The sequence below is a fragment of the Microcebus murinus genome, chromosome 1, assembly GCF_040939455.1.
Source record: "Microcebus murinus isolate Inina chromosome 1, M.murinus_Inina_mat1.0, whole genome shotgun sequence".
Taxonomy (NCBI): Eukaryota; Metazoa; Chordata; class Mammalia; order Primates; family Cheirogaleidae; genus Microcebus; species Microcebus murinus.
The window spans coordinates 78,843,025-78,868,910 of NC_134104.1; the positions used below are offsets into that span (position 1 = coordinate 78,843,025).

Sequence of the window (25,886 nt, forward strand, 5' to 3'; positions counted from 1 at the left end):
ATGGGGACGCGGGCTCGCGCGTCCCAAGCGCCCCCTGCCGCCTCTCCGGAGCCCCAGCGTAGACCCCAGCCCGGCTTGGGCGGCCCCTCCGGCGGGGCCGGCGGGCGGAGCGGCACAGGGAGCACCGCCCTCGGCCCGCCCGCCTAGGAGGGGACGCGAGCGGGAGGCTGCGCCAGCGGCGCCCGCCCGGGCCCGCCGCACTCTGCACTCGGCCGCGGGGCTGCGGGGACCGGACGGCTGCCGGCTCGGACTCTGCGGGCCGGGAGCCGAATCCAGGACAGAGCAGGGGCCGCCAACGGAGGCGAGAGAGCAGTGAGCGGAGATGGCGGCCGCGGCGGCCGCTGCGGCGGCGGAGGAAGGGATGGAACCGCGGGCGCTGCAGTACGAGCAGACCCTGGTAAGTGAAGCCGAGCATATCCCTGAGGGAGTGGGCTCCGGGACCGCTGCTCCAGGGTACCCTAGGAAATGCGAGGACCAGGGGCTTACCCTAACCCTGCCCCAGCCTTTTAATCTGGGGAAACTGAGGCTCAGGAGTCTGAGAGGCTACAGGGCTGAAGGGATGGAAAGCTGCGTGCTGGTTTCTGGCTTAGGCTGGGGTCCTGCAGAGGACAAGGACACCAGGTGCTTGTCCCAGGTGTCCTTCCCTTCACTCCCCACAACACACACGTTTTCTTTGCTCCTCCTCCTAGCCACCCAGGCCAGTCTCAGCACCCAACTACCCCTCCCCAGCACCACTGACACCACTAAACTTTCTTTCTCCACACTCCTATGTCCACCATCCAAGACATTCCCTGTGTCCCTGCCATGTGCATGGCACTGTGCTAAGCACAGAATCAAGAATGTAGAGAGATGTACAGATCCAAACCCAGCCCCAGCCCCCACCTCTGGGGGCTCAACACCCAGCGTTGGCAGGAACTCTTCAGTTGATTCTCTGGAAAAAAGTGGCCTGCCACCCTGGGTGACAGGACCTTTAGGGAGAATGGGTCAAGCAGGAATGGGTGTGGGGATTGGGACCTTTGTCCATCCGGCCCCCACCTATTCCAGCGGTGTCCCTTGACCTCATTAAAAGCAGGGGTCCTGGGTTCTGAGCTGACTCATGGCCAGCACTGTTATTTAGTGTTTGAGAAGTCATTTGAGTCTTCTCATGTCACCAAAGTGGAGGACCTGAGCCCTAGGGAAAGGAATGGGCTCATGGCCCCTTGTTACCAGCTTAGACTGGAATTTGCCCAGGAAGGTGGCAGGGAGGAAACCTCTCCAGGAGGAGAGGGCCTGGGCTGTAACTGAACCTGGGAGGTGCCCAGTTACAAGAAAGTGACTGAGTGAAACAGGATGACAGGGAGAGGTGGCAGGGTAGGGGTGGAGCAAGGGTAAATGGGCAAGCCCTTGGGATAGGGTGGGAGATGTCTGTCGGTCTGTACAGGTCAAGGATAGGGGCATTGGTCGAGGAAGCCTGACACCTGGCCTCTGAAATGGTGCCTCTGTTGCACCAGCCACCTCTCCATCTCCTTCCCTTCCGCCTCTATCTCTGGAATGAGCTCTCAGGGTCAAGCTCTCTCCCGGACACTCTGCTCCAGCCTCTCCCCCTTCTCCTTCCTATCCCTTTGTCTTTCTCTCATAGCTCTCAACTCCCCCTCCTATGCTGTGCCTGCCTCTTTATACTCTACTCTTTTCTTTTCCTCCTCCCTACTTTTTCCCTCATCTCTTTCTCTCCTTTATCCCTTCTCCCCGCCTCTTTTCTCTTTTCCCCTTTTTCTTCTCTCTGGTTTCCTCTCTTCTCTGTGCTTCTCCCTTTCCTCACTCTCTATCTCTCACCCTCTCTCTGTCCCTATCATTCCCTCCCTCCCCCCCAACCCAGCCCCAACAGGAGCCCTTTGTGTCCCGAAGCTCTGCGGGTGGCAGCCGGAATCTACTCCTCCCCACCCCCTAACACACGCCCAGCTTGGCAGGTCTAGCCATGGCTGGGGCAGGCGACTTTCCCTTCCCATCACCCCAGCATCCACAGTCACAGCCCAGCTATCCGCAGCCTCTGCTGTCCCCCATCCCGCCACTGGGCTCAGGGCAGCCCCAGAGTGGGGCTGAGGCCACCAAGCACTCTTCACCCACCAGGAGAGGCTTTCCACTCCCAGCTGGGCTGGCAGGCTAGTGGGGGTGGCGGTGGAAAATGGGGACAAGGGGATTAGGGTGGGTGGGAGGGGTGCAGCTGAGTTGGTCACAGGCCAGAGGCCCAGCAGGAATGTGATAAGGATTGGGGCCGCGCCTGCTGCTAGGCCCAACTCAGCTGCCCCCAGCTCCACGAGGCTCTTATTGTGGCCCACATGCCCTTGACCGTCCCTTTTTCTCTGACCCTCCCTCCTCCCACTTCCAGACTGTGGCTTAGGTTTTTCCGTCTTTTCCTCCTCTGGGGAGTTCCCTGCCACTCCTCCTCAGTGCCTCCGCCCCAGGCCTCTGAGAAGAGGACCAATTATTCTCCCACCCCCAGAGTTGTGTCCCTGTACCTTGGCTGTCCCATCACTCTGGCCAGGACAGCCCCCACAGTCTGCAGTGTGCATTGTTCCCATACTCCAAGCAAGAGTAGGAACTATGGGTCCAAGAGGGGGTATACAATGTGGGCCTCTGGGAGAAAGGGAATCGAGGCCCCAGGAGCCAGCCCTCCTTGTACCCCCACTCAGCCCACAACCACCAATGTCCCCATCTTCCCTGTTGCTCCAGATGTATGGCCGGTATACTCAGGACCTTGGGGCCTTTGCCAAAGAGGAAGCTGCTCGGATTCGCCTGGGAGGACCTGAGTCCTGGAGGGGTCCCCCTTCCCCTCGGACTCCCCCAGAGCTCTTGGAATATGGACAGAGCCGTTGTGCCCGATGCCGCAGTGAGAATTGGGTTGGGGCAGGGGACCTGTGCTGTGCTGAGGGGCACAGAGGCCATTTAGAGCTGCTGATGGGAGAGGAGGGCCGCTGGTAACGGGTAGGAGCACTTTGGTGCCAGCCTCCCCATTCTTCCCTTCCCTGCACCCAGTCTGTTCTGTACACTGCCACAAGTTCCTCGTGTCCAGGGTTGGTGAAGACTGGATCTTCCTGATCCTGCTGGGGCTCCTCATGGCATTGGTCAGCTGGGCCATGGACTATGCCATTGCTGCCTGTTTGCAAGGTGAGGGCAAGAGCTGGCAGGGGGAGGGCTGAGGAGAACCAACCTGCTTCCTCCATGCCACACTTGTCCAGGCATCGTGGCTACTTGGCCACTGACCACGTTACCCTGCAAGTCTGACTGTCCATATTCAGGCCACTCCTATAGGCCACAACTTCTTGCCTCTCCTCTCCACTGACCCTTTCATCTAAAGTGGTCTTTGTCCCAGTGAATGCCCTCTAGGGCCCCTTCCCTTCCCTCTGTACCCAGGCTCTATGAGGCCTTCCCTGGAAAAAGCTGTCACATCAGTATGTCCCAGTGGCCACGCAGGGAGTTGTGTGGGTATCAGGGGTTCATCAGCATGTCCTCTTCCCACAGCTCAGCAGTGGATGTCCCAGGGCTTGAACACCAGCATCTTGCTGCAGTACCTGGCCTGGGTCACCTACCCTGTCGTCCTCATCACTTTCTCAGCCGGATTCACACAGATACTGGCCCCTCAGGCTGTTGGTACAATAGGAGAAAAGGGGAGGGCAGAGGGCTTGCTTCCTGAAATGGACACATCAAATGACCCTCCTGGGACTGTACCCTCTCCAGGGTCCGGCATCCCTGAGATGAAGACCATCTTGCGGGGAGTAGTGCTGAAAGAATACCTCACTCTCAAGACCTTTGTAGCTAAGGTCATCGGGCTCACCTGTGCCCTGGGCAGCGGAATGCCACTTGGCAAAGAGGTAACTTCAGGTTGGGGAATGAAGGAGTCCCTCCTGGTGGAGGAAGAGGCCAGGCCAAGGTCAGGGCAGGCCCCTTCCTCACTCACCACCTGCCTCCACCCCAGGGCCCTTTTGTGCACATTGCAAGCATGTGCGCCGCCCTTCTCAGCAAGTTCCTCTCCCTCTTTGGGGGTATCTATGAGGTAAGGGGCACCCTGGGGAGGGGGAGGCATGGGCTGCTGAGGTCATGGCTGACACCCCCCTTGCCACCACTCTTGCCAGAATGAATCCCGGAACACAGAGATGCTGGCTGCCGCCTGTGCCGTGGGAGTGGGCTGCTGCTTTGCAGCACCTATCGGAGGTAGGCAGGGCTCGTCAGTCAGTCCAGCCCCCAGCCCTGCCCTTGGCCTCTCCTCCTTGGCCCCACTCATCTGGGTGCTTAGGCCTCAGGTGGCGTTCTCCCTGGCCCCATCGCAGGCGTGCTCTTCAGCATCGAGGTCACCTCCACCTTCTTCGCTGTGCGGAACTACTGGCGGGGATTCTTCGCTGCCACTTTCAGTGCCTTCATCTTCCGGGTCCTGGCAGTCTGGAACCGTGATGAAGGTGGGGTCACCCAGGCTATGAGGGGAGCCTAAGGTGCTTCAGTCAGGGGCTCATGAGGCTAGACCTGCCTCTCTCTCTGCTACTCTTCCCTTCAGAGACCATCACCGCGCTCTTCAAGACCCGATTCCGGCTCGACTTCCCCTTTGACCTGCAGGAACTGCCAGCCTTTGCTGTTATTGGGTGAGGAGCTGAGAGTGGTGGGAGTGTGGGAGAGGAGGCAGGTTTCCACGAGAAGACTCCCTTCACCCTGCTGCTTCTTCCCTCTCCAGCATTGCTAGTGGCTTCGGGGGAGCCCTCTTTGTCTACCTGAACCGGAAGATTGTCCAGGTGATGCGGAAGCAGAAAACCATCAATCGCTTCCTCATGAGGAAGTGAGTTGGCTTTAGGCTCCTCTCCAGGCTGCTCTGGGGTGTATTAGGGCCAGAGTGGGCCAGGAGACAGGTGAGGTAGTGGCCCAGTCAGAAACAGACGCTCCACTGGAAAAGCAGCCAATGGAGTTTTCCAGGCTCACTGAACATTTTGATGTTTATATTACTTGAAAATTGGCATTTTTTGAAGTGTTAGTCAGTGGCAGAGGGTATTTGGGATCAAAGACTGAGGCTTCTTGGGGTCCTCTGGTGTGGCCCAGATAGTAATGATCCCTGGAGAGTGTTTGTTTGAGCCTCAGTTTCCCCGTGTCCTAGGGGGTTGAACAAGATTTTTTAGGCCAGGCACAGTGGCTCACACCTGTAATCCTAACCCTTTGGGAGGCTGAAGCAAGAAGATCACTTGAGCCCAGGAGTTTGAGACCAGACTGGGCAATAATAGCAAGACCCAGTCTCTACAAAAAAAAATGTTTTAATTGGCGGTGGTACATGCCAGTGTTCTCAGCTACTTGGGAGGCTGAGGCAAGAGGATTGCTTGAGCCCAGGAATTGGAGGCTGCATTGAGCTGTGATGATGCTACTGCATTCTAGCCTGGGCAACACATGAGACCCTGTCTCAAAAAAAAAAGATTTTTTTTTCCTCCAGAGCACAGCTCTCTCAGTGTTCCTCTAAGGACTGGGAGTGGGGAGGCCTGAGGCGTGACTTTCATTAGGACTGACGTCCTTCAGAGAGAGGGCAGCCAACTGAACCTGCTCCCTACACACCTCTGGTCAACTTCCTGAGTGACCGTAGCTTCCCCCAGCACTGACCTTCACTCTAAGTCACCACAGAGAGACAGACAGAGGCAGAAACTTCTCTCTACCCTCACACAATGCACTCTTTAGCTGGGGCTTCTGAGGGTGGAGGGTGGAGTTACAGCTCAGTGGTGTCCAACACAGGGCTGAGGGATGGACTCTCTGCTGCTGCTACCCACTTATGGAGTCAGGGGCCAACAGAAAGGCTGTTGGGTCAGACCCGCAGTTCTTATAATAACCCTGGTCTAGCACCACTCTCGGGGCTATCGTATGTATCCTCCGTGGCAAAGAGGACCTTCTCCCAGGACTGTGTGCTTTCATGGAAGAGGCTATGCTCTGACCTCAGCCCCGAGGTATGTGAGGGCACCCAGCCCATCAACACCCATGTCTGATGCTGTGAAACCTATATCTCTAGACGCCTGCTCTTCCCGGCTCTGGTGACCCTGCTCATCTCCACTCTGACCTTCCCCCCTGGCTTTGGACAGTTCATGGCTGGACAGGTAACCATAAGCAGAGGAGAAACCTGTGCCTTCCCTTGGGACACATTCCTTCAAAAGTCAGCAGCCCCAGCGTGACTACAGGGTCCCTTGTTCTCCATGGGTTCCTATGGACCCCTCCCTTCACTCTGCCTGTTGCCTAGCCTGAAGCACCCTGCTCTCCTTAGCTCTCACAGAAAGAGACACTGGTCACCCTGTTTGACAACCGGACGTGGGTTCGCCAGGGCCTGGTGGAGGAGCTAGAACCTCCCAGCACCTCACAGGCCTGGAGCCCACCGCGCGCCAACGTCTTCCTCACCCTGGTCATCTTCATTCTCATGAAGGTGGGGCTCCTTACATATTGATCACTATGTTTACATGGACTCACTAGGTGCCAGGCCCTGTTCTAAGCACTTGCCATATAGTACTGACTCCTCTAAGCCTCACAGCACCACCACGAGAAAGGTACTGTGATTATCCCCATTTTAAAGATGAGGAGTTTCAAATATGCTTTCTGATGGGAAAAGAGGAAAAAATAAATAAAAATAAAGATGAGGAGTTGAAGCACAAAGAGGTAAAGTAAATGGTGCAAAGGCACACAGCTAGATGGCAGAGTGAGCACCTGAACCCAAGCCATCTGGTTCCCAAGTCTGTCCCCTTGCCTTCACCTCTGGGGATTCTGTGCCTGCCAGATGAGCAAGGTGGGCTCCTCTGGGCAGAGTGGGGGCTGTCTGGGACCAGGTAGTGTCTCTGCCTGTTTGAACCACCTCCTGCCTGCAGTTCTGGATGTCTGCACTGGCCACCACCATCCCAGTGCCCTGCGGGGCCTTCATGCCTGTCTTTGTCATTGGTGAGTTCTCAGCTGCCTGCTCTCCCAGCCTGTACCCTCCCCATCCTCTGGCCACCCCCTGGTCCATATCCTTTCTGCCCAGGAGCGGGTTTTGGTGCAGCCCCAGCCTGAACCCAACTCCGGAAGGGCTGTCCCTGCACTGAATGACCCGCCGGCCCCTCCCCCACCCTCTGACCCTCTCTCTTCCTAGTGCCCCCGCCCTCCCCCTCCACTACCTCTTTCTCTTCCCACTCCTCCCTGAAGGAGCGGCATTTGGGCGTCTGGTGGGTGAAAGCATGGCTGCCTGGTTCCCAGATGGGATTCACACGGACAGTAGCACCTACCGCATTGTGCCTGGGGGCTATGCAGTGGTTGGTGAGTACCCCAGGTCCCCATCTGCCTTGTAAGACCCCTGGCCCTGGCCACAGGGTCTGAGACTCTAGTGCCCCCTGCTGGCAGAAACTGGGCTTCCCTCAGATGCAGAGACCCAGTCCTCAGGACTGTACTGGGCAGCCCTGAGGGGTCCCTAACAGCAGGGGAGGGTCTTCTGGGACCTAGGCACCCTGAGGAGACTGAGGGTAGCTATCCCCAGGGGCGGCTGCGCTGGCAGGAGCGGTGACACACACAGTGTCCACAGCCGTGATCGTGTTCGAGCTCACAGGCCAGATCGCCCACATCCTGCCCGTCATGATCGCCGTCATCCTGGCCAACGCCGTCGCCCAAAGCCTGCAGCCCTCACTCTATGACAGCATCATCCGAATCAAGAAACTGCCCTATCTGCCTGAGCTGGGCTGGGGCCGCCACCAGTACGGAGGGCCAGGTGGCGGGGGGCTGTGGGTGAGGGGCAGAAGGCATCTTAAGACCTTGCTCCCTTCTGGTCAGAGCCACCCTTGTCCACACCCTGGAGGCACCATAGTCAGCCCCAAGTGTTCAGAAAGAAAGGCAGGGAGAATTCCTGGACTCTCCGCCCCTAGCCCATCACCAGGAGCCCTGGGATGATAGTGTTCTGGGCTACTCTCCCTATGCTGACTACAAACCAAGTGTCCCTCTCTGCCCCTAGGCAGTACCGGGTGCGAGTGGAGGACATCATGGTGCGGGATGTTCCCCACGTGGCCCTCAGCTGCACCTTCCGGGACCTGCGGCTAGCACTGCACAGGACCAAGGGCCGCATGCTGGCCCTAGTGGAATCCCCTGGTAAGGCCAAGAGGGGCCCAGGTGCTAGGGGTATCTCAGGGTCGAAGCTCAGGAGAGGGGAAGGAGCTCAGGGGTTTCCTCTGGTGTGTGGTCTGCGTTTGAGGCCCCACTCTGGGTGTGAGAGAGGCTGGAGGGAGCAGGGGGAGCGGGACTCACATCCAGCTCCTGCACCCTCTCGCCCGTTCTATCCAGAGTCCATGATTCTGCTGGGCTCCATCGAGCGCTCACAGGTGGTGGCGTTGCTGGGGGCCCAGCTGAGTCCGGCCCGCCGGCGGCAGTACATGCAGGAGCGTAGAGCTTCCCAGACCTCTCCACCATCCGATCAGGAGAGTCCCCCTAGCCCTGAGACTTCTGTCCGCTTCCAGGTAAGAGGAAAAGCCACACAGACTTTTTAAGTGGCACTGTGTAGACTGATTGGGAGGGCGATACAGAGGGTGATCTGAGGCCACAGCCTCGCCAGCCCCCTCCTGCACATGCAGGTGAACACGGAAGACTCGGGCTTCCCTGCAAGCCGGGGGGAGACTCACAAGCCCCTAAAGCCTGCTCTCAAGAGGGGGCCCAGCATCACCATGAACCTTGGGGAGAGTCCTACAGGTAAGCCCCTCTCCACCCACAGAGCCTGAGCTGAGCCACTGAATCCACTGGGGCCCCTGCCCAGCCCTTTTGCAGGAATACATCCCAGCTAGAAGAGGCTACCCAGATGGGCCAGGGGTAGAACTAGGACACCTCTCCCCTTGGCTTCCTGGTCCTGTCCCCCAAAGATGACATTGTCCCCTGGGGCCTTGTGTTTGGGAACACAGGGAATGTGGAGTCAGCAGGCATTGCCCTCAGGAGCCTCTTCTGTGCCAGTCCACCTCCTGAGGCTGCTTCAGAGGTGAGTGGTTGGAGCCTCTGCTCCCTGACACTGAGAGCACTTCTCTGTCAACCCTGCAGTGCCTGCCTCCATTCTCCCTGCCCTCCTGCCCTCCTAGCTGTCAGCTCTGCCCTGCAGTGTGCCCTTCCTCCTGGGCTCCGCCGCTTCCCCTCCCCTCCCCCTCCCTGTAACCTCAACTCCTGTTCTTTCTGGTTTGGCTCTGACAAAATCGGAGAAGTCGGAATCCTGTGACAAGCGCAAGCTGAAGCGGGTCCGAATCTCCGTGGCGGTAAGTGCACCCTCTCTGCCTGCAGTTCAGGAGCACTGGACAGGGAGGTCAAGGGTCTAGGCTGGGTAAACCTGCTCTGAGCCAGGAGTACACCCCCTCCCCCCAGCCACTCACTGCCAACCTCCCTTCCTCTCTCCTAGAGCAACTCAGACCTAGAAGGCGAGATGAGCCCTGAGGAGGTGAGGTGCCAGTGGACTCTGGACCCTGTTTCTTTCTGGGTGTATTCAGTCATCATCTTGGCTGCTGTCCCCATGGGAGGGACCATGGGGTAGGAAGAAGGGCAGGCCAGCTTCCAGGGAGGTGAGGTCAGCTATGCGCACCTTCTCCCTAAGCCTCCTAGTCTCTTCCCTCAGATTCTGGAGTGGGAGGAGCAGCAACTAGATGAACCCGTCAACTTCAGTGACTGCAAAATTGATCCTGCTCCCTTCCAGCTGGTGGAGCGGACCTCTTTGCACAAGGTAGGGCCAGCGGCTTGCCCAGGGCTGGCCTGGGCTCTCAGGAGGACAGGGTGGGGATCTAGGACCACCCCAAACACAAGTTTGGACTCAGACCAGTGGGGAAGGAAGGAAGAGAAGAGAGTGGGCTCTGTGTGGGTGTGTTTTTCAGCTGTATCGCTGCTTTGGACAATGGGAGGCTGGGAGCCGGGACCCCTTAGCCTCCTCCTGCTCTATGGTAGAGCCAGGCATCAGTTTTCTTCTACTCAGCCTTGCCCCCAGGGAACTCTGGACCAAAGAAGCAACAAAGACCAGGCTGGAGCTGGGTGGAAGCCAGAAGGCCAGGCCAGGGTCACAGCTAGGCAGGAGGCCGCCCAGAGCCCAACAAGGCTGATACACCATGCTGAAAAAAATGGGTGAGAAACAGGCAGGATAAGAAAATCTAATAAAAAAGCTAACAAACATCCAAGTAGGGGTGGGGAGACTGCAGAGAAGAGATAAACAAAGATGAGAGACACCCAGTGGGGGGCGTGGAATGTCAGACCCCAGAAGTCTGACTTAATATGGGCCAAAGGAAAACTGGTAAGGACACAGGAAGACAGCTCAGCAGAAGGGCAAAGCAGCCTGCAGAAACAGAGAGAGGAATTGAGCACAGACTGGCTGGTGCTGAGTGAGGTGGACACCAAGGGAAGGCAGGGGCTCCTGAGGAGGGGACAGCCCACATCACAGGGCACCTTCAGGCTTCCAAGTGAAGTGGGGGAGTGCAATCATACCCAGAAGGCTGGTGGGACAGCTCCTGGGACCAGCAAAAGCCACGGGGTATTTTGGCTAAATTTTGACAGACTAAATGTGCAAGCCTCGAGGTATTGGGGGACATGGGGGAAGGGGATAGGCAGAGGGCGAACACTCCCAAGTCCTGCAGGTTGGTGGCTAGCTTAGACACAAGCTATACTAAGAGCCAGCATGGCACAGACAAGCAGAGGCCAAGGCAGGAAGGACAGGGGACAAAAGAGAAACAAAAGAATAAAAGGTAATAAAGCCTTTGGGTGAGTGGGTTACTGCAGTGCAGTTGCAAGATAAAAGGAGATAGGCCTGAAAAGAATACATAGGGTTTTATTTAAAGCCTTTCTTCCTAAGACCTCTAAAGCTTTTCCACAATGATTGTATTTAATCCTCAAACATCCATCATCATGATGATAATAATGCTGACATAGCACTTGCCATGTGCCAAACACCGTTGCTAAACTCTTCACATCTAACTTAATCCTCACAACCACACTATAAGATAGATATTGTGATATTCTAGTTTTTACAGATGAGAAACTTAGATTCAAGAGGGAGGTTAAGCAAGTGGCCCAAGGTCACACAGCTAGTAAGAAGCAGAACTGGCCCTGGAATCCAAGATGGTCTGACTCAATAGCCTATGGTTTTAACCATTTTAATACATAGGGAAACTGGCCGGGTGCGGTGGCTCACGCCTGTAATCCTAGCATTCTGGGAGGCCAAGGCAGGAGGATCACTCAAGGTCAGGAGTTTGAGACCAGCCTGACCAAGAGCGAGACCCCATCTCTACTAAAAATAGAAAGAAATTAGTTGGCCAACTAAAAATAGACAGAGGCCGGGCACAGTGGCTCATGCCTGTAATCCTAGCACTCTGGGAGGCCGAGGAGGGCAGATTGCTCGAGTTCAGGAGCTCGAAACCAGCCTAAGCAAGAGCGAGACCCTGTCTCTACTATAAATAGAAAGAAATTAATTGGCCAACTAATATATATAGAAAAAATTAGCCGAGCATGGTGGTACATGCCCGGCTACTCAGGAGGCTGAGGCAGAAGGATTGCTTGAGCCCAGGAGTTTGAGGTTGCTGTGAGCTAGGCTGATGCCACGGCACTCACTCTAGCCTGGGCAACACAGTGAGACTCTGTCTCAAAAGAATAAAAATATACAGAAAAAATTAGCCGGGCATAGTGGTGCATGCCTGTAGTCCCAGCTACTCGGGAGGCTGAGGCAGGAGGGTTGCTTGAGCCCAGGAGTTTTGAGGTTGCTGTGAGCTAGGCTGATGCCACGGCACTCTAGCCTGGGCAACAGAGTGAGACTTTGTCTAAAAAAAAAAAAAAATAGGGAAACTGAGGCATGCATCAAGGAGGTCATTTGCCCGAGTTAGTATAGCAGAGTTAGGCCCAGAGCCCAGATTTCCTGGCCCTGCTCCCAGGATTCTTTCAGAAGGCCATGTTGTCCCTCTCCATGTCTGTTCACTGTTCCCAAGCCCAAGAAATGCAGGGCCCTCCAATGGGCTCCCTGATGTCTAATTAAATTAAAATGAAAAAGAACAAAGTAGGTATTTGTTACAAACTTAAAAATCAGAGGAAGAGAAGAAGCCTTTGAGGGAAACAACTTAGCAAAAGTACAAAGAACTGTAAGTGATAAGAACATAAAAGATTAGAATTCAAAATATCCTTGCAGGCCTGAGGAATCAACAAGTAGTAGCCCAATTAAGTTCAGGAGAGAAACATTCAGATAGAATACACTCTGGGGACTATTTAGGAGCCCGGGCAGCTGGAGATCTCTGTACAAGCTAAGTACCTCGTTCACTCAGAGGCCACCTATGGAGAAACAGTGGTAGAGGCAGAGTGTCAATGCTAGGGCCAGACTGGCTGAGCCCACATCCGCACTCTGCCACGTGCTAGCCGGCTATGTGACCTTGGCAAATTACTTAGCCTCTGTGCTTCATTTTCCTTATTTGTCAAATGGGGATTCTACTTCATTGGGTTTTCTGAAAATTAAAGGACTTGAAACATGTGAAGCGCTTGCAATAGTATAGTATCTGGCACACAGTAAATCTTCAGTATATGTCAGGAATTACTTATTCTTATTACTCCTACCTATACTGAGAGATGAACTTCAAAGATAGTATAATGAGGGAAGAGCTAAAGTGTGGAAGAAATGGATGTTTTCAGAAAAATGATGAGTGATTATGTGAGGCTGGAAGCTGGGCTACATAGCAGAATCTGAGCCTTGGGAAGGGTCTCACAGGCCATTCTAGAAAGTCTGGGCTCTACTCAAGTTTGACCAAGTGCACAGGACGGCAGAGCCAAAATGGAGGGAAGTGAGGAAGAAAGCAGGAGAACTCGTTAGGCTGTTGTGCCCCAATCCTGGTAAGGGTATTGAGGCTAGGAGTCGGGGAGAAGAGCCAGGAGGTTCAGGAAGTAGATTGGTAAGGCTTGGTGACTGCCAGGGACAAGTGGTTTACAAACCTGAAAGGCATAGAGCCTGCCAGAAGCTCACCTGATAAGGATTGCGAAGAAGAAAATCCAAGAGAACTATTTAATAGACTCCTTGGGAGATGAGGGGATTATGTGACCATAAGAAGACAAGGCTAAGAGATTATTAAAACAACTAACCTTATAATAAAAAGGTTTCCCTCTGAAGTCAGACAAGGAAATTAAAGCTAACTTGTAGCATGTAGGATTCAAGTTAGCTATAAGGAGGAACTTGCTAACCACAAGAGCTTACTCTAAGATTAAACTTCTTGCCCTTTTTTATAAGTACTGTCTTGCTTTGAATGCAGAAAGGAAAATTCTGGAAGTCCCTTCCTAAAGAATTCCAAATGTGGCCGGGCGCGGTGGCTCACGCCTGTAATCCTAGCTCTTGGGAGGCCGAGGCGGGCGGATTGCTCAAGGTCAGGAGTTCAAAACCAGCCTGAGCAAGAGCGAGACCCCGTCTCTACTATAAATAGAAAGAAATTAATTGGCCAACTGATATATATATAAAAAAATTAGCCGGGCATGGTGGCACATGCCTGTAGTCCCAGCTACTCGGGAGGCTGAGGCAGAAGGATCGCTCGAGCCCAGGAGTTTGAGGTTGCTGTGAGCTAGGCTGACGCCACGGCACTCACTCTAGCCTGGACAACAAAGCGAGACTCTGTCTCAAAAAAAAAAAAAAAAAAAAGAATTCCAAATGTATAAGAAAACATTTAAAAAGTATTAAGACAACTTAAATGAGGTCTGAGTAACTAAGAAGCTGGGTTATTCTTGCCCATCTTGATCCAAACATTAAGCCAAGAGGCTTACAAGTAAACTCAGAACAGTGAGATAAATGATAGTACAGAAATTCCAGGAACTGCTGAGTCAGGAGAGTATTTTTCAAGACATCTGGCCCAAGAAAATCTACTTACAGCACAAGGGAAACTGGCTGACAATTCCTGGTGATTTCTTGATGATTACATTTGAAAACTTGGGGAAGGGCCCAAAGCAAGAAAAACATGGGGTGATGAGGGCGACTGCTATCCTCTTGGACTGCAAGCTGCATCTGAACAGGACTAGGCTGCTGCTTGGACCCCAGAAAATACAAACTGTGAGAGATGTGGTATGCTCCAGGCCAAGATTGGGATATCAGAGCTGTGTACAGACATACCAGAACTGGCCAGCCAGCTGTAAAGGTAGGGCAAATGAGAAGCAGCAGAGAGAGGCACAGGCTTCAGGGCCCAGTGCCCCTGTGTTGGGGGGGGCACCCATCAGGACACACCTCATCAGGACATGTGCATAGAGGACTGGGGCCATGTTTCTTCCCTCTGTAGTATCCATGAAAAGTGGCCTGGGGCTGCACAACCACTCCTGATGGCCCACCCGGAACAAGTCACTTTACTACTGAGCCTCATGCTGTTTCTCCTGTACAATGAGTATAATACCTACTTCTCAGGACAGTACTGAAGCTAAATGATATGAACGACCTAGCATGGAGCCTGGCGGGTCATTACATTTTACATTTGAATGGTGGTTCTCTCCTGCATCCTGCCTGTCCTGTTTCTCCATCAATATAAGCAACATAGGCCATGATGGCTCACGCCTGTAATCCTAGCTCTCTGGGAGGCTGATGTGGGTGGATTGCTTGAGGTCAGGAGTTCAAAACCAGCCTGAGCAAAAGTGAGACCCCCGTCTCTACTATAAATAGAAAGAAATTAATTGGACAACTAATATATATAGAAAAAATTAGCAGAGCATGTGGCGCATGCCTGTAGTCCCAGCTACTCGGGAGGCTGAGGCAGCAGGATTGCTTGAGCCCAGGAGTTTGAGGTTGCTGTGAACTAGGCTGATGCCATGGCACTCACTCTAGCCTGGGCAACAAAGCGAGACTGTCTCAAAAAATAGATATAGATATAGATATATATAAGCAACATAAGGATTTCCATTATCAAGTTCTGAGGACTGGACACAGAAGCATTTGTATTTTCCCTCTAGCAGTCCTGTCCACTTCCCCTCCATCTGTGACACCCTTTCTGTTCCAGCCCAACCTTGTCCACAGCCCCGATGGCCTGTCATTTAGAGTTGGCCCTCACACATCAGGTCCAAACTGTTTTCTCTCTCCCCGTACCCCACAGACTCACACCATTTTCTCACTGCTGGGAGTGGACCATGCTTATGTCACCAGCATTGGCAGACTCATTGGAATCGTTACCCTAAAGGAGGTGAGATGAAAGTGGCCACCAAAGCCACTTCCACTTCAAAAAAAGGCATGGGCTGGGCGCGGTGGCTCACGCCTGTAATCCTAGCTCTCTGGGAGGCCGAGACGGGCGGATTGCTCAAGGTCAGGAGTTCAAAACCAGCCTGAGCAAGAGCGAGACCTCGTCTCTACTATAAATAGAAAGAAATTAATTGGCCAACTAATATATATAGAAAAAATTAGCCGGGCATGGTGGCGCATGCCTGTAGTCCCAGCTACTCGGGAGGCTGAGGCAGAAGGATTGCTTGAGCCCAGGAGTTTGAGGTTGCTGTGAGCTAGGCTAACGCCATGGCACTCACTCTAGCCTGGGCAACAAGTGAAACTCTATCTCAAAAAAAAAAAAAAAAAAAAAAGGCATGGAAGCTTATATCAAGCTTACATGGGGGAAGTGCTGGGGAGGAGTCTGAGGAGGGAGCTCTGAGTCCAGACATCTGACCCTATTACCTTTCCAGCTCCGGAAGGCCATAGAGGGCTCTGTCACAGCACAGGGCGTGAAAGTCCGGCCACCCCTCGCAAGCTTCCGAGACAGTGCCACCAGCAGCAGTGACACGGAGACCACCGAGGTGCATGCACTCTGGGGACCCCGCTCCCGCCATGTCCTCCCTCGGGAGGGCAGCCCTTCTGACAGCGACGACAAGTGCCAATGAACCCCTCAGTGGGTGACCTAGGATGGTGAAAGCCATGCCTGTCAGTCCAGATCCTGCAACTCTCATATTCCTTTTGCCTTGGGAAGACAGGAGGCAGCTACAGCCAGAGGCTGGAGCCCCAGCCCCACTTCCAGACCTGGGTGCTAGCTTCTCCCAGTTCATCCTACCTGGAATCTGACCCAGTGCCCACCTGCAGCAAGTTTTCCAAGGGCAGGAAAATGGCACTGCTCTGGCAGGATGGGGGTGGGCCCCTGCTTCCCCTTTGAGGGGAAAGGGGTAGAACTAAGATGGGTTTATACTGGAACTTCCAATGACCAGATGTATATAGAGATTTACAAAGATTTTTATATTAATTTAATAAAACAAATTCTTAAATAGAACAAAATAAACACCTAATGAGCCACTTATATATAGAATGCTTGTGCCCACTGGCTCTTGTTCTTACCTTGGGTCCTCTTACCTGCCAAAGCCTACAAGGCCCCTAATTCTGCGGCCACCCTCCCTCCCCACAGCCAAATCTAGAGTCCAGTGTTCTTGGAATGTCAGTGACCACCACTGCATGGTCATTAACACCCGGGCGGGGGGGTGGCAGTACTATAGCTTTGGCCTTTCATTCAGCCAAGAAAAGCACTACCCTCTTTCCTCCCCAAGGTGAGACACTCCCTCATGACTGTCACTCATTGGCACAATTCCTGCCCCTGGAAGGCATCAGCAACAACTGCCCAGCCACCCCTGTAGCCCCTTTGTGGGCCTCGCTGGAAGAATATTGAAGTCACAGCTCTGTAGCAACCAGAGCCATCCTTTCTTCCACCTCCACCATAAAGGGAACTAACTGCATGAGGGGGCAGTCTAGCTGGCTGCGAGCCTCCAGGACACTGCCTACACGTCCTGGGAAGGGGCCCAGGCCCCATCAGGGGCCATGAAAAGGGTGAGGGTACATGCTTTCAGCATTCCAAAGCCTCCCAGAGAAGATCCGACTGAAAGAACAGACCAAAAACCCTCTGTCTTTAGGAAAGAAAAAGATTTAGAGACGATGGAGAGGTGAAGCACAGCACGAGCCCAGCTAGGCAAGGGCCCTTGGGAGATGGCTCGATCGTAGGCTCTGGGAGGGCAGGAGCCAGCCGCCCCGGGTGGGGGTGATTCTATCAAGCACTGCACATGGACTCGGAGGTGAGGAGAAAAGCAGAGAAGAAAGGCATGGGGAGGGTGGAGAGGGCCATGCCCCCTCCCACTGCACCCTCACACAGCCCAGTCACAAGAACCCCCTCAGGGGTTCACATCGTCTGAGGAGGAAACGTGTATGGAGTTTTTGATTTAAGAACATGAATATCACCGTCTGCCACAGCTGTAGCCATGCCCCAGGGGCCCCGGGCAATCCCCGGCAAACCCCAGAAGTGGGGGCAGGACATGCGCCCCCAGCCCAGCCCCTGCCTCCTCTCCAAACACTTTCATGCAAAACACACAATGGAGAAGTGAGTGCCCCCAGGAGCCCTCTAGGCTGCGGAGCTCTGCTGGGAGCCTCAAGCCCACGCTTGGGCACGGAGGCTCTGCCCCTAGCAGCAGCCAGGGGACACATGCCACCACCAGGCATGATTTGAGTCACTGTTCCTCTGGCTCTGCCTCATCCTCATCTAAGGACACTACCCCAGAAGAGGCCACGTCAGAGGCCTGCCGCTGCTGTTCCCAGCTGCCCACTGGTGGTGGGCAGAGTGGCTGGCAGTCCTTGCAGGGTGCTGGCTCCTCCTCAGCGGGGGAAAGGCAGGACTCCGTGAGGGGTGAGTTGTAGAGCGAGTCCTGGGCCTCCAATGGGCCCAGGCTACGGAAGGCACTTTCCCGGCTGGGGGGCAGTTTGGCAAGAAGCAGCTCATCGCCCAGCAGCTGGGAGGCCAGACGGGCTGGAGAGCCCAGCAACCCATCCTCCAGGCTGCAAAGACTAGAGCACAGGGTGTCGGGGGACACGGTTTGCGAGCAGTCGCTCTCAGGCTCCACGGAGCCCTGGCGCACAGGCCGGGAGAATCGGCGCCCGGTGAAGAGGTCCTGGAGGTGGGGCCCCAGAGGCAGCTGCCCAGCCATGTCTGTAAGAGGGAGAGACAAGAAGACAGCCTTGCTGGCCCCATTTCAATTGGCCAACGTGGAAGCCACATTCCCCCCACCCACCCACTCTATTCCTGGCATAGCTCTGAGGGTGGTAGATAGGAGTTAGGCAACCTTGGGCAAGTCACAACTTTCTGAGGCCTCAGTTTCCTTAACAGTGAGGTGGAGATTCTAATAATACCTACCTTATGGGGTTGTTGAGCAATCGAGAACCTGACATACAGTATGCAAGCAATAAATGCAGGGCCACCACATAGGATCATACAGGTGGTTTGCTGCACAAGGGGAGCCTGAGAGCGAGGGCAAAATTCAGCCCACACTCTGCTTACCAAGCAACGGACCCTGGCATGGGGCTGTGCCTGCCAAAGAAAGGAGTATCTATTTCTTTTTTTCTTTTTGTTTATTTAATTTAAATGTTTTTATAAAATATTTTTAGGGCTAGTTGATTCAGCAAGTGATTTGTTACACACTCCTTAAGGAGTACCTTTTTCTAATTTTCACAAAGATTCCACACAGGCTAGTAGCAGCCTTGGATAAATGTTACTTATTATCATTATTCCAGGAGTCAAAGCAGGCCTGGAACGCAATCAAACAAAAATGCTTGTGGTTTAGGGTTCCATCTTGGCTTCAGGCATCCAAATCCCCTTTGGACCACAGCAGAAGTCTCCAACATGCTCTAATGTATTGCCTGCCTTGGAGAACTTGTTAATTAGCTAGAGGGGTGGGGGCTGGTAGAGGCAATCTTCAAAGCAAAGGAGGCAAAGGCAGCCTGTGAGCCCAGAAGCTACAGAGCACAGGGTGTCAGCCATGTGGTCCCAGGAACTGGAGATGAAAGGAGGGCTGGGCACAGCTGCACAGCCCTGCAGGGCCCCCTCTGCAAGCATTGGCCCAGAGAAAGGCCCACAGGCTGGAATGCAAGGATGCTGAGTTAGAGCCAGAGTGGCCCTGTGGGTGTTCCAGGCCCAGCATGCCTTCCTGTTTACCTGGGGCCCCAGCCCTGTGAGGTGCTGTGCTGCAGCTCATCTGTTCCACCACAGCCAGCCAGAAGGCTGCCTTAGAGAGGAAAAGTCAAGGGTACTGCAGACCCTCCCAGAGATGTGGCTGCACAGAAGGCATCACCCAGAGGTCTCTGGGTTTTGTTTGCTTTTCGGGGGGACTGCAAGGACCAACTGCACAGAAGACAGAGAAGGCTCAGTACCTGTAGGAAAGGAACTACTCCATTTCTAACTGTTGATTTCCCACCCTTGAGTGTGGACAGCCCTCCTGACCATGGAGTGCGAGCACTACCTGGACAGAGTATGCCCCTCTCCCTTCCCCTGCCAAAGGCTGAGGGTGTTCTGGGTGTGGTTCTGAATGACACAGGCCTATCAGGCAGGTTCACTACAGCTGGCAGCTCTACCATGGGATGTCCCTCACCTGTGTCAGTTCCCCCAGTGAAGTCCTCATCATAGGACTCATCAGTGGAGTCCTCACCATCCACTGAAGACCATGCTCGGAGCTTGGCTTCTGCAATGGCAAACTGCTCAGCCACTCCTGTTGAGGGGACACAGAATTCATTAGTAGAGAAGGTGAGCTAAGACTAGGGTTCAGCTTGGAGAAAAAGAGACAGGAGTGTGGAAGGACTCCAATGCCAATGTGAGATCCAAGGAGATGAGAGAGAGCAGCCCTGTGACAAATGTATGGCTAATTCCCTTTCTGCCACCCACCTGCTGCAAAGCGAGCCTCTTGTTCACCCTCGCTGAGGTCTGAATAGGAGGAAAAGGCTGATTCCAGGGCAGCAGGAGAGTCACTCGGCTTGCTCCATCCCTTCCACTCAATGAGGTGAGCCACTCGGCCCTGGGCCATGGCAGTAGGCTTGGTCACGTGGTCCTTCACCACCTGGGAAATACCTAGAGGTAGGGGAGAATGGTAAGGGCAGGGGCCACGGAGCACTTGGACAGAGAAGTGGAAGGATAGAAGCAATTAGGATCCACATATACCTTTGGGTGGGAGAAAGGGCTGGGATTCATTCCAAAAAGGGAGGAAAAGGGAGATCTCAGCAAGTGCGTACAGGAAATAGTCCCAAAGGAACTATTCGAAAAGGAGGAGAAAGGACAAAGTAGCCAGAGGCATGGAAGGGGGCTGCATACCATGCAGGGAGGATCTGGCCAGTGCAGCAATCTCCTGAATGGTTAGGGCTCTCCGGGACTTGGGCAGCATCGCGACTGTGTCTCCAACATTCACCTTGGGTGATACCATTAGAAGGTCAGTGTCCCTCTGACAACAGTGATCTTCTCCCCAGCATGCTCACACCCTACCCAAGGCACTGGGGGCGATGAGAGCTGGGAAGAGATACCAGGGCAGAACACATGTCCCAGTGGCTACTGGGACACATAAGAGGGTAAGAAGCTAGGACCAGCAAACTATGTCCTCCCTGGGAGCAGTGCAGATGCAGGAAGGCCCAGGAACAGAACTGTAGCTAACCCTCCACCTTCCCAGACCCCAGAGGGGAAGGAGGTGGGTTAGGAAGTGAAAAACCCGGGAGAGGGACCTCTGAGGAGAGGGAAGAGGAGGGAGGGAGAGGGCTATGGCATCTGGGAATTCCTTAAGATCATCTCCCCTTTGCCCCTCTCCTCTCTTCAGTCTTCAGATCCCACATTCCAGCTGTTCCTGGACTGCCTGTGAAAGCCATAAACTCGCCATGACCCAAATCAAACTCAACACCTTCTCCCCACATCTGGCCCTGCTTCCTGACTTCCTTTCTCCGCATCAGTGCACCATTCTCCTACTCATTGTCTCTCTTTTTTTTTTTTTTGAGACAGAGTCTCGCTTTGTTGCCCAGGCTAGAGTGAGTGCCATGGTGTCAGCCTAGCTCACAGCAACCTCAAACTCCTGGGCTCAACCAATCCTACTGCCTCAGCCTCCCGAGAGTAGCTGGGACTACAGGCACACGCCACCATGCCCGGCTAATTTTATATATATATATTAGTTGGCCAATTAATTTCTTTCTATTTTTATAGTAGAGACAGGGTCTCGCTCAGGCTGGTTTTGAACTCCTGACCTTGAGCAATCCGCCTCGGCCTCCCAGAGTGCTAGGATTACAAGGGTGAGCCACCACGCCCCGGCCTCATTGTCTCTTATGTCATTCTCCTATCTCCTATCTGTTGTTAAAACCTAGTGACTCCACCCCCACTCTGCCTCTGACGTGACCCTCGACCCTCATCCTTTCTACTCCTACTGCCACTAACCTTCAAGCCCTTCTGCCCCCTGCCCGGGTTAGTACAAGTGGTATTCCCCCAACCTCCCCCAATTCCATGCTATTCTCTCAGCCCACAATGGTGTGTATGTGTGAACATTCCATCTCTTCCCCCCACGCTTCCCATGGCTAGCTGGCTCTTTCTCATCCTTCTGGTTTGGGCTAAAATATCACCTCCTCAGAGAAGCCTTCCTGGCCACCCCACCAGTGGCCATTCTCCCTCTGTAGTATCTAACAAATTACTCTCCTCTACCAAGGTACCTTATTTGTGGCCCTTAATCACAGTGTGTAACTATGGTCTATTTCGAGTGTTTCCTGTTTCTTGTGGGTCTCCTCTCTGGTCTTTAGCTCTTTGAGGAATTCAGTCTGTTTTGGTCACCACTGTGCCCCGGTGTTTAGCATAGTGCCTAATATGGAGGAATCTCTCAAAATGCATAGGCTGAATGAAAAAAGTAAGGTATAGATGTAAGCAATTTTCCTGGAGTGCAAGTGTTCACAGCATGTCACTACTTAAAATCCTTTCTGGGCTCCCGCACTACCCAATGCAGTTAATGCAACCCTCATAACCACACACTGAAGGACCCCACTCTGTGAGGCCCTTGTCTCTTTCGAGGCCTCCTTGGAATCCATCACTGATCTCCTTAGCCCAATAAAACCCCACTTCTCCGCCTCCCCATCAGCAAGCAGATCACCTGCCTGCAGGAAAAGGAACCAGTTTCCTGTGAGCTAAGAATGCAATCCTTACCTGACAAAATGCTCCCTACCATTTAAGGCCTGCCACTTCCTAATAATGCTTCCAGCCCACTGTCTCTATTGACACTTTCCTCCTACCGCTCAGCCTTGCCCTTGTATGTCTTCTGAGGGAGCTCTCAGGATGGCAGGGCCTGAGTCCCGTCCACCTGGGCTCGTGCCTCTACCCTGCTCCTGGCTCAATGCTCTTTGAAAAGCCCCAGTAAATGTTTCCCTCAATGAAGGAAGCCTGAGGCACATACCCCCTCCCAGGCATTGCCTAGCTCTCCTCTCTCACATTCCCACCCCTCACAAGAGCAGCTGCACCTGACCCTTGACCTCAAGCCCACCATCGCAGTCCCTCCCCTTGAGTACCTGGCTGACAGGGCCCCCAGGGTAGCGCTGGTAGCCTCCGGTCAGGCCTGGGGGGAGGAGCACCTGCTGGGTGTTTCCTGGCTCCCTCTCCTTCCCTCCCCTCACTCCCCTCACTCCCCCCACTCCCCCTGGCCACCGCCGTCCACCCAGCGCTCAGCGCAGCTGCGGCCCAGGCCCGGAGAAAAGGTGTATGTCTCCTTGGCAACCCATCACCATGCAACAGGGTCTCCGGGGATACGGCCTGGGATGCGCTGACGTCAGCGCCGAAGGCTCGAGCTACCCCGCCTGCTGGCTGAGCGCCGAGCCGAGCAGACCGGCGCGGGGGCGGCCTTGTGCCCGCCGGCCGGATAGCGCCTCCGCTCGCCAGAAAAGGGAGCCAGAAGCAGGCTGGCTAGGCGGAGGTGGGGGATACAGATCCCCTTTCTGTGGATATGGTTCTCCTTCCCCTTCCAACACAGGGGGCCCAGCACCTCTGGCAAGTCCTGGCTGTCCACCGAGGAAGGACGGGAGGACCGGCTCCAGCCTCGGAGGGTCCGAGCAGATCCCAAGGAAGATAGAGAGAGGCCCCGAGGAAGTTCGATCCACTCCACAGCCCACGCAGGGTCCGAGGCCACTGAGGGGAGCAGGAAATGCTGTTCAGCCACATGCCCACTTTTGCCAAGACCCCCATTTCCATCCAGTATTGCCATATCATTTCTCCTCAGCCCCTCCCCCACCTCCCAGACTGTCAGTGTCCACTGGGTGCTCTCCTCTACTCGGAAAGCCCCTATCCCACAGCCCTGACCCTTGGGCCCCTTGGGCCATTTTGTGGCAGCCCACCGGCCACCTTCCTGCTCTGCATGTATTTTGCCATCAAAATGCCAGGGTGAAAGTCAAACATTAATAAATTCTGAATCTTCTCCCAGTTTCTCAGCCTACCCATTCCTCTTGGAAAGCACACTGAGTTCTCCCACCATCACTGCCCCCTCCCCACTACCACCTTGGACCCTTTGCAGGCTTTGCTGCCTTCCTTCTGGAGCCTGCTGCCTTGGTTCTTTCCCCACACCAGCTTCAGCTGGTCCACAGCTCTCTATTCCTCTTTTCTGATGAACTCATAGTATATTTTTCTGATTTTCACCCCTGTTCCTTAAAGCCTTTTCCTGATACCCTCACTGGCCCCAGCCTGGTTCTCCCCATTTCAGCCTGGTTCCCAATATCTAAGCCAGAGTAATTTTCCTCTTGCCACCTGAGCTCCCTACTGCCCAGCTTCCCATCACCTTCCAGATCACATCTATGGTCTCTGGTCTCACCTCTGCGACTTGTCTGACAAGTCCATCGTCCTCCAGGCCCTTCACGCTGCCACACAAACATTTTGCCCAGCACAGAAATCATAGGCATGCTGGCTGTGTTGATGCAGAGAACCAAAAGCCCAGAACTGCTCCAGGCTCAGCTCCCAGTTCTATTCCTGTTTTGGCTCCTCCGGATGCTGAGCCAGTCCCCTCCCCATTTGGAACCTGTGCCTAGTCACATAAGGAGAACACTCCTGCCTCATGGCTTTGAGGAGGTGGGAGTGCCAGGGGCCTAGCCAAGCTCTCTGGGGCTCGGGAAGCTGGTGCCCATCCCCTAGACAGTGCCAACAGGCAGTGTACATCACAACTGACCTTTAGCTGCAGCAGCCGTCTCTGTCCCTGAGCCTCAGCCAGCTGGTGGTCCCCAGAAATGCTACCAACCAGAAGGAAGACAGCAGGTTACAGACCATCCCTGGCCCCCAACTGGTACCTAATCAGGGCTCTCAAGGCCAGTCCTGAGGTCAGCCAAACTCTCCCCTGACTACAGGAGGGGATGACTTCCTGAACTCCAAGCCTTAGCAGGGCCAGAGGAATCAGAGCAGCCTACTGCTTCTCAGCTTCAAAAGCCATGAGGTTAATTTAGGACTACAAGTCCCAGGATTCCTCAAGGGAAGTACAAATCTCAGTCAGAGTCTCAGCTCCAAAGAACCTCAAGTACCAACCACACTAAGGCCTGTGTGACTGACCACCTTCCCTGAAGGCCCAAACCCATTCCAAACCCAGCCCTCAATGTCGCAAGTCCCTGCCTGGCCCTAGGCTTGAAGAAATCCATGACACTGAAGTAAAGTAGGCTGGCAGACCCCAGATGCAAAGGACTAAGGCCAAGCCCTGGCATACATCACCATCCATGGAAACCAAGGCCCAAGCAGGGGCCAGTAGCTGTGGGAAGGGAGCCCTCCCTCTGGATTCCTCTTTCCCTCCACAGAGCAGGGTGGTTTTTTTGTTTTTGTTGAGGATAGGGGAAGGAAATTAAAACAGTTTTAATAGGTGAGAGGTGATCAGGTGCTCACAGGTGCCCCAAATGTGGCCTCAGTCCCCTTCATCCACCAGCTGACTCTGAGGAAGGAGTAAGTGTTAGGCAAGAACTCTGCGGTAGGGTGCTTGGCCAGCGTTTAAAGGCCACCTCCATAAGAGGATAGGGACACAGCTGGGAATGGCAGGTTCCCAGCACAGGGCCACTCCCAGGACAGTGAAGGGAGAGGTGTACACAGAGGGAAGTGAGAGTGTGTGGGCGTGCAAGGCCAGCTGCCATGGGCTGGAGAGGTGGGGGCGTAGGGCTGACTAGCCCCTCCCAAGGCGGTACACCTCTTGCCACCCTTAGCAGTGGGAATAGAGGAGGACAGCGGGAGACCACGCGTCTGCCCTGCAAAGCCCAGAAGCAGGCAGGCCATGGGAGGGAACCAGAGTCGGTTTGCCCCCTTTCCCCGCTCCCTCCTGTTGCCTGGCCCGCCTCCCTGGTGCAGGCTCCTCCTCCTCCAGACTTCGGCCCCCTCCTCAAGGCCCCCACCCACCCGCGGCTCGCGCACCTGGCGGCCGCAGCCCGACTCCCCAACCCGTGCCCGACCTCCGCCTCTTACCCTGACCCGCCGGGCTCCGAGAGCCGATACAGCCCATGGCCCGGCACCCGAGGCACGCTAGCTCACACTCGGAGCCCGGGCCATCGCCTTGCAGAGGGTCGGGTCGCGGCCACCTCCGGGGAGGGGAGAACCCGTTAGAGGGGAGGGGGTGGGAGCCGCGCGTTCGCCGCCGCTCCCCGGAGAGGGAACCGGGCTGGTGACGTAAGCGCGGGGGCGTGGCCGCCCGCGTCACCTTCGGAGCAGGCGGGGCGCAGCCGACGTCACGGCCACGCAGGGGCGGCCCGGGGCCGAGGTCGGAAAACGCCGGTCCTCTCCTCCCAGGCCCGACTGTGGAGCCACTGGAAATGCAGGGGAGGCAGTAACTCACGCGGGGACAGAAAACCTCCTTGGATCCAGCCCCCTCATTTTACAGATGACACTCTGAAGCCATAAAAGGATCCTCTGGCTATAAACAGCCTGAAACCCAAAGGCTTCACAGGGCGTTGTACCACATTCTGGTAGGAGAGCATGGGGCAGCATGGATGTTCTAATACTGATTTCCCTTCTCTGCTAACCAAGAGGGCCCACCTCAAGGGCCCAACCTTCCAGGGAAGTGACTCCCCGGACCCCTGAAATCATGGACAGGGGAAGAGGCAGGAGGGGTGCCAGGTTACAGGGAAGTGTTACAGTGCCAGCTCTGGAAAGGAGAATACCCATCTATGCACACCCCTTCTCCAGAGGGAACAGGCCATAAAGCAGAAG

The 25,886-nt window shown here is 54.7% G+C and overlaps 2 protein-coding genes across 6 annotated transcripts; one reads left to right on the forward strand and one right to left on the reverse strand.

The window, feature by feature from the left end:
• Positions 1-169: 169 nt before the first annotated feature.
• Positions 170-16,223, forward strand: CLCN2 (chloride voltage-gated channel 2). Of its 3 annotated transcripts, none has more exons than XM_012736875.2 (24): positions 171-397; positions 2,710-2,866; positions 3,013-3,144; positions 3,499-3,627; positions 3,715-3,848; positions 3,953-4,030; positions 4,110-4,188; positions 4,305-4,430; positions 4,526-4,610; positions 4,700-4,801; positions 6,005-6,089; positions 6,254-6,409; positions 6,846-6,915; positions 7,159-7,269; positions 7,487-7,700; positions 7,955-8,088; positions 8,281-8,453; positions 8,568-8,682; positions 8,889-8,962; positions 9,177-9,230; positions 9,371-9,409; positions 9,584-9,688; positions 15,039-15,125; positions 15,613-16,223. In XM_012736875.2, the coding sequence occupies exons 1-24, from the start codon at positions 323-325 to the stop codon at positions 15,805-15,807; spliced, it is 2,709 nt and encodes a 902-aa protein (XP_012592329.1). In that variant the 5' UTR covers positions 171-322; the 3' UTR covers positions 15,808-16,223. The 3 variants fall into 3 exon arrangements, 2 of the variants coding, with proteins under 2 accessions (XP_012592329.1, XP_012592330.1); XM_012736876.2 differs by having other exon boundaries at positions 9,180-9,230; XR_012919337.1 differs by lacking the exon at positions 15,613-16,223 and having other exon boundaries at positions 170-397; positions 9,371-9,498.
• Positions 16,135-25,346, reverse strand: FAM131A (family with sequence similarity 131 member A). Of its 3 annotated transcripts, XM_012736881.3 has the most exons (7): positions 25,146-25,346; positions 23,881-23,941; positions 22,711-22,853; positions 20,031-20,124; positions 19,608-19,790; positions 19,318-19,434; positions 16,135-17,882 (listed from the first exon to the last, which is right to left on the reverse strand). In XM_012736881.3, the coding sequence occupies exons 4-7, from the start codon at positions 20,098-20,100 to the stop codon at positions 17,407-17,409; spliced, it is 846 nt and encodes a 281-aa protein (XP_012592335.1). In that variant the 5' UTR covers positions 20,101-20,124; positions 22,711-22,853; positions 23,881-23,941; positions 25,146-25,346; the 3' UTR covers positions 16,135-17,406. The 3 variants fall into 3 exon arrangements, with proteins under 3 accessions (XP_012592335.1, XP_012592334.1, XP_012592333.1); XM_012736880.3 differs by lacking the exon at positions 23,881-23,941 and having other exon boundaries at positions 25,146-25,342; XM_012736879.3 differs by lacking the exons at positions 23,881-23,941; positions 25,146-25,346 and adding an exon at positions 23,530-23,802.
• Positions 25,347-25,886: the final 540 nt, after the last annotated feature.

What these genes read in the sequence shown, in the direction of transcription:
- CLCN2 (XM_012736875.2), top strand. Translation starts at nt 323, where the DNA reads ATGGCGGCCGCGGCGGCCGCTGCGGCGGCGGAGGAAGGGATGGAACCG. An exon ending in CCAGCCTTTGCTGTTATTGG is followed by an intron (nt 4,611 to 4,699) that starts GTGAGGAGCTGA and finishes TTCCCTCTCCAG; the next exon opens with CATTGCTAGTGGCTTCGGGG. An exon ending in TGGGGGCTATGCAGTGGTTG is followed by an intron (nt 7,270 to 7,486) that starts GTGAGTACCCCA and finishes AGCTATCCCCAG; the next exon opens with GGGCGGCTGCGCTGGCAGGA.
- FAM131A (XM_012736879.3), bottom strand. Translation starts at nt 23,617, where the DNA reads ATGCCTATGATTTCTGTGCTGGGCAAAATGTTTGTGTGGCAGCGTGAA. An exon ending in TTGTCAGACAAGTCGCAGAG is followed by an intron (nt 22,854 to 23,529) that starts GTGAGACCAGAG and finishes TGCTCCCCTCAG; the next exon opens with TGGCCTCGGACCCTGCGTGG. An exon ending in AGAGGCTCGCTTTGCAGCAG is followed by an intron (nt 19,435 to 19,607) that starts GTGGGTGGCAGA and finishes TCCCCTCAACAG; the next exon opens with GAGTGGCTGAGCAGTTTGCC.